We start from the raw sequence: 10,262 nt of genomic DNA on the forward strand, positions 1-10,262 counted from the left end.
GGGAGGCTGAGGCAGGAGAATGGCGTAAACCCGGGAGGCGGAGCTTGCAGTGAGCTGAGATCTGGCCACTGCACCCCAGCCCGGGCTACAGAGCAAGACTCCATCTCAAAAAAAAAAAAGAAAGAAAAAAAATATAGGTGTTTTCCACACATATTATCTCAATCTTTTTATTAAGTCAGTAAGGTGGGTAGTATTATTAACCCCATTTTGAAAATGGAAAATCTGCCAGGGCACAGTGGTTTACACCTGTAACATCCCAGCACTTTGGGAGGCCGAGGCAGGCAGATCACGAGGTCAAGACTTTGAGACCAGCCTGGCCAACATGGTGAAACCCCGTTTCCACTAAAAATACAAAAATTAGCCGGGCATGGTGGCGGGTGCCTGTAATTCCAGCTACTCAGGAGGCTGAGGCAGGAGAATTGCTTGAACCTGGGAGGCAGAGGTTGCAGTGAGCCGAGATTATGCCACTGCACTCCAGCCTGGGCGACAGAGCAAGATTCTATCTTGGGGAAAAAAAAGAAAAGAGAGAAAATGGAAAAACCGAGATCCAGAAAAATAAGATAAAGTAACTTTTCCCAAGGACATATAGCTTGAAGCAACACCAAAACCTCAACTGAGATCTTTTTTTTTGTTTTCTTTTGGGACAGGGTATCTCATTCTGTTGCCCAGGCCAGAGTGCAGTGGCGAAATCTCAGCTCACCGCAACCTCCGCCTCCTAGGTTCCTCAGCCTCCCGAGACCTCCAGGCTGGTCTTGAACTCCTGATCTCAAATGATCCACCCACCTTGGCCTCCCAAAGTGCTGGGATTACAGGCGTGGGCCACCGTGCTCGGCCTCAACAGAGATATTCTAACTCCAAAGCTGAACTTAGGTCTGCCCCTAACATTTCCAAGGCTAAACGTTAAATGTAAAAACAGAGGCAGCACCTCTTGGTTACGCTCTGCAGCTCTGTCTGTCCTGCATCTAGGAGGACTTCATGTGCATGTGGGTGGACATTCCAAATTGCACACTGTCCCTCCCCTCCACCCACCTGCCCCATGATCACCCCTTAACCACTCATGGAATACACATGAATGGCATGAACTCAGGGACGTTGCCCATGTAGGAACTGCAAGGCTTCGGATTTGGGAAGGGAAATAGGGGATTCTAGAAACCTGTATCCTGGTTTGATGTGAAGGGAAGGGGTGTGGGCTGCAGTTGGGCAAATTCCCTTAGCTTAAGACTTCTCATCCACTGTAGAAGGGAATGCTCTAAGGAGAGGAATCCAGGTCAAGGGGATTCCTCCTGTTCCTAGGACTAAAGATCCTAACCGTACAAATGTCTTTTACTCTAATTCTGCACATTTGAAATCTCAATCTATCTCCCTTTTAAAAGAAGTCTCAATACCACAGTTAATCAAGTAAAATCTTACCTTTACTCCTGAAACGATTACTCCATCTGCTGATTTAACCATGTTTTTAAAGAAATCTTCAAGTTTCTCTTTTTTATTTTTTCCTCGCACACTCAACTGAAAGAAAGGTAATTTAACATTTTTTAAGGTTACAAAAGGAAAGCAGTGCCTCCTTTTTCTTTGATATTTAAATAGCAATCTCAAAAGGATCCTAGTTTTTAATCTTAATATATAAGTGGCAATTTCATCATGTACATCAATGATTTTCAAATTTTAGGGCATAAAAAGGAGTTTGGTAATAATACAGATATTCAGGACTCACTCTCAAAGATTCAGGTTCAGTTGGTCAACAAGAAGGCCTAGATATTTCACATTTTATGAGCATATCTGATAATTCTGTTGCAAGCAGCCCTCTCACCATATTTTGTCAAACAGTGCTATATAAAAATTTAATACACAATTAAAATTTTGGCCCGGGAATTCCTTTAAACACGTAAAATTTATTGGGGCACAATATACTACTGTACGATTCCTCAATAACTCTGAATACATATCCTATACATTTGGAACTCTGCACTCATCCAAGTGTCTCTTGTCTGGCTTCTGGGGTCAGCAATTTATAGCACAGGGGACACAAAAAAGATGACTTTGAACAACATGAATGGTTGTCCAAGGGCAAAACCAACAAGCAGCAGCTAACTCTTTGACTCCTAGCACTTGTTGCATCAGGGTGCTCCATAAAGGAGCAACCCATCTAATTCCCGTGTACTTCCATTGCTTCAATGCCCACCTTTATGTAAATGACTCACAACTGTCTATCACTACCTGCTATGGTCTGAATGTATGTGTCCCCCCTAAAATTCATATGCTGAAAAAAAATTTTTTTGAGACACTGTCTCCCTCTGTCATCTAGGCTGAAGTACAGTGGCGTGATCTAAGCTCACTGCAACCTCTGCCTCCTGGGTTCAAGCTATTCTCCTGCCTCAGCCTCCCAAGGAGCTGGGACCAGAGGCATGTACCATCATGCTCGACTATTTTTAGTAGAAACAGGATTTCACTGTGTTGGCCAGAGTGGTCCTGAACTCCTGACCTCAGGTGATCCAAACACTTCAGCCTCCCAAAGTGCTGGGATTACAGGCATGCATCACCACGACTGGCCCGTATCTTGAAGCTTAACTCCCAAGGTAATAATAATTAAGAAGAGGTGGGCCTGAGCCAGGTGCAGTGGCTTGTGCCTGGAGTCCCAGCTACTTGGGAGGCTGAGGTGGGAGGATCATTTGATGCCAGGAGTTTGAGGCTGCAATGTGCTATAACTGCACCTGTGAATAGCCATTACATTTCAGCCTGGGCAATACAGCAAGACTCCATCTCTTAAAAATAGGTGGGGCTTTTGAGAAGTGATTAGGTCATGAGGGTGGAGCCTTCATAAATGGGATTAGTCCTTATAAAAGAGGCTGAGGGAATGTTATCCTCTTGCCCCTTCCTTATGCCACGTGAGAACACAACAAAAAGGTGCCACCTATGAAGCACAGCGCCCTCACCAGACACGCAATCTGCCAGCACCCTGATCTTGGACTTCCCATTCTCCAGAACTGTAAATGATAAATTCTGTTGTTTATAAATTAGCCAGTCTAAGGTATTTTGCTATAGCAGCCAAACAGACTAGAATACTACCCATAAGCTCGTTCCTTAACCTTACATGTTATATCCAATTGCCCACATAATTTCCTTACATGGAGACTGTGACTGTAACCTCACATTAGATGACTCTAACACAGTGCTCATTATAATTTAATCTCTGGGCTGGGCGCAGTGGCTCACGCCTGTAATCCCAGCCCTTTGAGAGGCCAAGGCCGGTGGATCACCTGAGGTCAGGAGTTTGAAACTAGCCTTGACCAACATGGTGAAACCCCATCTCTACTAAAAATACTAAAATTAGCTGGGCGTCGTGGTATCTGCTTATAATCCCAGCTACTAGGGAGACTGAGGCAAGAGAATCTTTTGAACCCAGGAGGCAGAGGTTGCCATGAGCTGAGATCGCACCATTGCATTCCAGCCTGGGCAACAAGAGCGAAACTCCATCTCAACAACAACAACAACAAAAAATTAGCCAGGCATGGTGAAACGTGCCTGTAATCCCAGCTACTCGGGAGGCTGAGGCTGGAGAATCACTTGAACCTGGGAGGCAGAGGTTGTACTGAGCTGAGATTGCACCACCACACTCCAGCCTGGGCAATAGAGCAAGACTCCATCTCAAAAACAAAGAAAAAAAGAAAAAAAAAATCTAAACTCCAAAATTTCTATCTTCCCTCTTTCAATTGTGGCCCCTTCATCCGAACAGTCTGACTCCAACATGTTCCTTAAAATTCCATACTTCTCATTTAAATCTTGAAATTTCTACAACTTCTTCCTTTTCCTCATAGCTCAAATTCTACCAGCAAATGACTGAAAACTGTCCCTTTCCACTCCTATTCTCCTAGTAAAGTCTTCATCATCTCTTTCCTAGACTGATCTATTAGTTAATAATTCTCATCTTATTCCAATCCATTCTATTGCCTGGGACAGCTTTCCCAAATCAAATTTTGAGCATCTCATCCTTACTCACAAACTTTAGCTTCTTTTCTTTTTTTTCTCTTTTGAGACAGAACCTTTCTGTCACCATTGCTGTTGCACAATCTCAGCTCACTGCAACCTCCACCTCCCATATACAAGTGATTCTCATGTCTCAGCCTCCCAAGTAGCTGGGATTACAGGCGAGCGCCACCACGCCCAGCTAACGTTTGTGTTTTTAGTAGAGATGGGGGTTTCACCATGTTGCCCAGGCTGGTCTTGAACTCCTGGCCTCAAGGGAATGCCTTGCCTCAGCCTGCCAAAGTGTTGGGATTATAGGAATGAGCCACCACACCTGGCTTTTTTCTTTCTTCTTTTCTTTTTTTAAACAGACAGGGTCATACTATGTTGCCCAGGCTGGTCTCGAACTCCTCAGCTCAGGCACTCCTCCTGCCTCGGCCTCCTAAAGTACTGGGATTAAAGGTGTGACTTACCACACCTGGCCCAAATTCTTTGATCCTGAGGTTAACCTGTAAGTACATGAGCACTATGCTACATTTATTTTCTGCAAAAATTATTAATTAATCTTGTCATCCAAACATAGGTTCCAAGATTTGTATCAGTCATTCAGTAAAAAATGTTTTGCCAGCACTAGGAACAAAGAAATCTTTAAAGCGCAACCACCCTGGCCTGGTGCGGTGGCTCACACCTGTAATCCCCGCACTTTGGGAGGCCGATGCAGGCGGGTCACCTGAGGTCAGAAGTTCGAGACCAGCCTGATCAACATGGCAAAACCCTGTCTCTACTAAAATACAAATTTAGTTGGGTATGGTGGTTACTCGGGAGAGGCAGAGGAATCGCTTGAACCTGGGAGGCAGAGGTTGTAGTGAGCCGAGATCATGCCACTGCACTCCAGCCTGGGCGACAGAGAGAGATTCCATCTCAAAAAAAAAAAAAAAAAGTTTTTAGTAGGCAGGGAAGGGAAAAATAACAACTGATCAGCACCAATGGTCAGTTAAACAGATTCAGAGTCAATGATTTACCCAAATCTGCAAATCTGGAATTCTTTAGCTCAATCACCTCCTCGGAATTCTCTACAAGGCTTCAGAAGACTCCAAACTCAAATTTAAGAACATTATTTCTTTTGTTTTTGTTTTGGTTTTTTTTGAGACGGAGTCTTGCTTTGTCACTCAGGCTGGAATGCAGTGGCGCAACCTTGGCTCACTGCAAACTCCGCCTCCCAGGTTCAAGCAATCCTTCTACCTCAGCCTCCCGAGTAGCTGGGACGACAGGCACGTAGCCACCAAGCCCAGGTAATTTTTGTATTTTAAGTAGAGACGGGGTTTCACCATATTGGCCAGGCTGGTCTCAACCTCCTGACCTCGTGATCCGCCCGCCTCAGCCTCCCAAAGTGCTGGAATTATAGGCTGAGCCACCGTGCCTCGCCCCTACTTCTGAAGAGATTTGCAATTAAGGATTACAAAAAAAAAACCAGTGTCCCTTGAAGTAACACGATTTTTTATTTATTTATTTATTTTGAGAAAGAGTCTCTCTCTGTTGCCCAGGCTGGAGTGCAATGGCGTGATCTCGGCTCACTGAAAGCTCTGCCTCCCGGGTTCACACCATTCTCCTGCCTCAGCCTCCTGAGTAGCTGGGACTACAGACGCCCGCCACCACGCCCGGCTAATTTTTTTTGTATTTTTAGTAGAGACGGGGTTTCACCATGTTAGCCAGGCCTCGATCTGCTAACCTTGTGATCCATCTGCCTCGGCCTCCCAAAGTGCTGGGATTACAGGCATCACTGCGCCCAGCCAGTGACACGATTTTTTTTATTTTTTATTGTTAGTTTTTGAGATAAGAATTTCACTTTTGTCCCCCAGGCTGGAGTGCAATGGCACAATCTCAGCTCTCTGCAACCTCTGCCTCCCGGGTTCAAGTGATTCTCCTGTCTTAGCCTCCTGAGTAGCTGGTACAGGCACCCACCACCATGCCCAGATAATTTTTGTGTTTTTAGTAGAGATGGGGTTTCATCATGTTGGCCAGGCTGGTCTCGAACTCCTGACCTCAGGTAATCTGCCTGGGTCGGCCTCCCAAAGTGCTGGGATTACAGGCATGAGACACCATGCCTGGCTAGTAACATGCGTAACTATCATTCTGTCAATTAATCTACTCAAGTTCTACTGAAATAACTGCATTACTACTGAAAAAGTGTCACTTAACTTGAAAAATACAAACAGGCCAGGCGCGGCTCACGCCTATAATCCCAGCACTTTGGGAGGCTCAGGCGGGTGGATCACCTGAGGTCAGGAGTTCAAGACCAGCCTGGCCAACATGGTGAAACTCCGTCTCTACTAAAAATACAAAAATTAGGCTAGGCGCAGTGGCTTACACCTGTAATTCCAGCACTTTGGGAGGCTGAAGTGGGTGAATCACCTGAGGTCAGCAGTTCGAGACCAGCCTGACCAACATGGAGAAACCCCGTCTCTACTAAAAATACAAAAATCATCTTGGCATGGTGGCGCATTCCTGTAATCCCAGCTACTTGTGAGTCTGAAGCAGAAGAATCGCTTGAACCCAGGAGGCAGAAGCTGTGGTAAGCCGAGATTGCACCATTGCATTCCAGCCTGGGAAACATGAGCAAAATTCCATCTCAAAAAAAAAAAAAAAAATTAGCTGGGACTACAGGCGCGTAGTCTTGGGAAGCTGAGGCACAAGATTCACTTGAACCTGGGAGGAGGATGTCGCAGTGAGCAGAGATTGCGCCACAGCACTTCAGCCTGGATGACAGAGCAAGACTCTGTCTCAAAAAAAAAAAAGAGAAAAATACAAACATTCTAAAAAAAGGCCTTGAGCCTTTTCTAACTATTCTTGCCTTTTCCAATGACTCTTTAAAAACAAAACTTGGCCCAGGCGCGGTGGCTCACGCCTGTAATCCCAGAACTTTGGGAGGCCAAGGCAGGCGGGTCACAAGGTCAGGAGATCGAGACCATCCTGACTAACACGGTGAAATCCCGTCTCTACTAAAAAATAGAAAAAATTAGCCGAGCGTGGTGGCAGGCGCCTGTACTCCCAGCTACTAGGGAGGCTGAGACAGGAGAATGGTGTGAACCTGGGAGGTGGAGCTTGCAGTGAGTCAAGATCATGCCACTGCATTCTAGCCTGGGAAACAGAGCGAGACTCCATCTCATAAAAAAAAAAAAAGAAAACTTGACCACCAATCAATTTGATACTCACATCTTGATTATATTCCAAGAAGACATGGAAATTTAAATCTTTTCTCAAAATAGGATGTGCTGCCACACGACACAGGAACACTTCATGCATCGCCACTGTCTTCTTGAATATTGCCAAATATTCACTAGAAACAATACAGATAATTAAAGGTAAAAAATTCCATCAACTAAAAAGTCACCTGCAACAATTTTTTTCAGAAAATATTCTTTGGATTATTCCAAATGCAAAATTAGAGATACAAAGATATAATTCATGTAAACAAGGGTTTTAGTTGAACTGTTAATGAAATACATAAAACCCAGCTTTGAAAAAGATTTCATGCCAGTTAATAATTTTATATCTGATTGTTAATATTTTAAGTTTTACAAATTTTTCTTACTACGAGAGTTGATGTTAAAGTTAACTATAGAGCTGCTTGTTCTCAGCTCTAGAGAAAGTATGCTACAAATTATTTGATAGAATCTTAATGATTCAATATCCAATTACTGCTTTTAAACAACTTAGTACAAAAAAAATTAAAACCCAAAAACCTCAGTGAGCATATTTTCAACGTTAATAATTATTTTCATCTAATTACCCAAACACACAAGAAACACACTACGAAGAAACTGATTTTTTTGCCATTACACCAATGAAATGTGTTTAAAATATTTTAATACCAGCAGTGAATCTCAGAGACCACAAAGTAATATGTCAGTTTGGGGGGAAAAAAAAAAAAATTCAAGGAAAAGGCCTGATATTCTTGCTTCAACTACGTGCAAGAAGGGTAAGTTTTACATACCAGCAAACCAGCAGGACCAATGTTGGGAGAAGTTTGATCTCTGTGAGGGTAGTCATTCAGTGAAGACAAAAAAGAAGGATGCAGAGGATGGAGGTAGCAGTAGAATAAACCCAAGGTTCTCTGTTATCCAACCCCTAACCAGACCACAAAAGAATCATGATCAGGGCCACTGGAAAATCACAGATTCTTCTATATTAATGTGCTCTGCTCATTTCCAGTTTTCAGTCTTACAAACTTTGAATATATATCTGTCTGCTATCAGACCACTGCTTGCATCCAAGACCTGCTTTGCTGATTTATCTTTTCAAGAGTTTAGCATCCTGAAGAGGAGTCTAGTAGCAGTGTCAATATATAACTGATAACTGAAACTAGTGGAAGAAGAAGAGAGGAAATGTATGAAAGGGAGAAATGACCCAAAAAAGTGACAAAGGTGATAACTAAGGAAAATTATTTCCTTGTACAACTCTCAAAATAGAGAAACACATCCAGCAAATCCAAAATGACTCCAAATGTTTAATAAAAGGGGAAAGATTCTGTATGTTTAGTAAATACACTAAAATGAAATATAGGCTGAAAATCTGAAAATATACCCCGAAATCTGAAATCCAAAATACTTCAAAATCTGAAAAGTTTTAAACAAAGACATGACGCTCAAAGGAAATATTCATCAGAACATTTCAGATTTCAGATTAGGGATGCTCAACCAGTAAATATAAAGGAAACAGTCCAAAAAAAAACAAAAATTAAAATCCAAAATGTACTCCCAGGCATTGTGTGTAAGTGATACTCAACCTGTACATAATTTCCCTTTCTTCCTTTCTCTGCCTGTGGCTTCTGCCCAAAGGGAAAAGAATATAGAAGCAAAGTAACTAGAGAATAGTTAAAAACTGTTTTTCATGAAATGACTGTATTAGTTTCATATATACTAGAAATGTATTAGATTCTTGAAAAAATTGTGATAATTCGCATTGCATATACATGCATTTTTAAGAAAACAGAATATATGTAGTTGCTCAGTACATTCTCTTTTGAGAATTATGGCAATATGTCCACATTGAAAAAAGAGAACTAGGTTGGTAGTGACTAAGGCTTTGTAAATAGAAAAAAAACAAAACAATGTCTATTCTGCTTTAAAAAGTCATGTTCTCTATTTCTTTTTCCCCTAAGTCCAAAAAGAGACTGGACCTTTTACTTTTTTAAAACAAGCTTTTGGATCTTCCATTTTCAACTTTCAGGGTCTATTTCAAATATGAATTTAAATAATTTTACAGTGGAGACAATTATTCTATAATTTTCCTGTAGGCTCTGATCATGATCATTAATACTGGTTGTATGACTTAAACCTGCATCTTCCAGAAAGGGTCTCCATGGTGAAACAATTAAAATGATGGGATATCAGAAAACACCAAAAAAGGCAAGCACAATTAACAAAGGCAACAACGACCCAAAAAAAAAAAAAAAAAATCACATACGCTTCCAGTTCCTGTTTCATCTTTGTGAATTCCTCCTTCGTCATCGACCCTTCTCCTTCACCAAGCTTCTGTAGTTTTTCCCTTGAAGCATCAAAGTCAGGTCTTGGTGGTGCTGGTGGAATCTGTAACAGGACCAAATCACTGATTTTAAGGAAATTTTCATTTCTTGAAGCACTGTACTACTGCCACCATAAAAGACTGCGTCTGGGAAAGCTAAGGGTATCCAGAATAAGCTGAACACCAGGAACACCCAAATTCAGACTGGAGAACTTGACTAGTTGTAGAAATTAAGAGTTTTGACCAAGTGCAATGGCTCATGCCTGTAATCCCAGCACTTTGGGAGGCTGAGGCAAGTGGATCATGAGGTCAAGAGGTTGAGACCATCCTGGCCAACATGGTGAAACTCTGTCTCTACTAAAAATACAAAAATTAGCTGGGTGTAGTGGCGCACGCCTGTAGTCCCAGCTACTTGGGAGGCTGAGGCAGGAGAATTGCTTGAACCAGGGATGCAGAGGTTGCAGTGAGCTGAGATGGTGCTACTGTGCTCCAGCCTGGCAACAAAGTGAGACTCCGTCTCAAAAAACAAACAAAAAAAAGAGTTCTGAAGTCCTGTACACTAAAGAAGAAATACAGCATAGATACAACTACTTTCTGCTATTAGAACAGCAATTCTAAATAAATTTCAATCTGCAGACTCCTACAGCAACCTGGAATCCTCAAATTCATGTGTGTACTAAGCTCTGACCACAGACTGAATACGTGTAACAAATACACATATCGCTTTCCAAAAGTATATAAATGGTATGATTAAACAAAAATGTATTTTTTTTTTTTTT

At 42.3% G+C, this 10,262-nt stretch overlaps 1 protein-coding gene across 1 annotated transcript in view; it reads right to left on the minus strand.

Annotated features, from left to right (window-relative positions):
- SNX6 (sorting nexin 6) overlaps positions 1-10,262 on the minus strand; it is a 78,920-nt gene that overhangs the window by 45,612 nt on the left and 23,046 nt on the right. The window contains exons 4-6 of the mRNA XM_011959461.1: positions 9,427-9,548; positions 7,174-7,297; positions 1,411-1,506 (exon numbers count right to left, since the gene is read on the minus strand). Coding sequence (XP_011814851.1) covers positions 1,411-1,506; positions 7,174-7,297; positions 9,427-9,548 — 342 coding nt within the window. The remainder of the gene's footprint in view (positions 1-1,410; positions 1,507-7,173; positions 7,298-9,426; positions 9,549-10,262) is intronic.

This window comes from Colobus angolensis, unplaced genomic scaffold (assembly GCF_000951035.1).
Source record: "Colobus angolensis palliatus isolate OR3802 unplaced genomic scaffold, Cang.pa_1.0 Scaffold494, whole genome shotgun sequence".
Lineage (NCBI taxonomy): Eukaryota > Metazoa > Chordata > Mammalia > Primates > Cercopithecidae > Colobus > Colobus angolensis.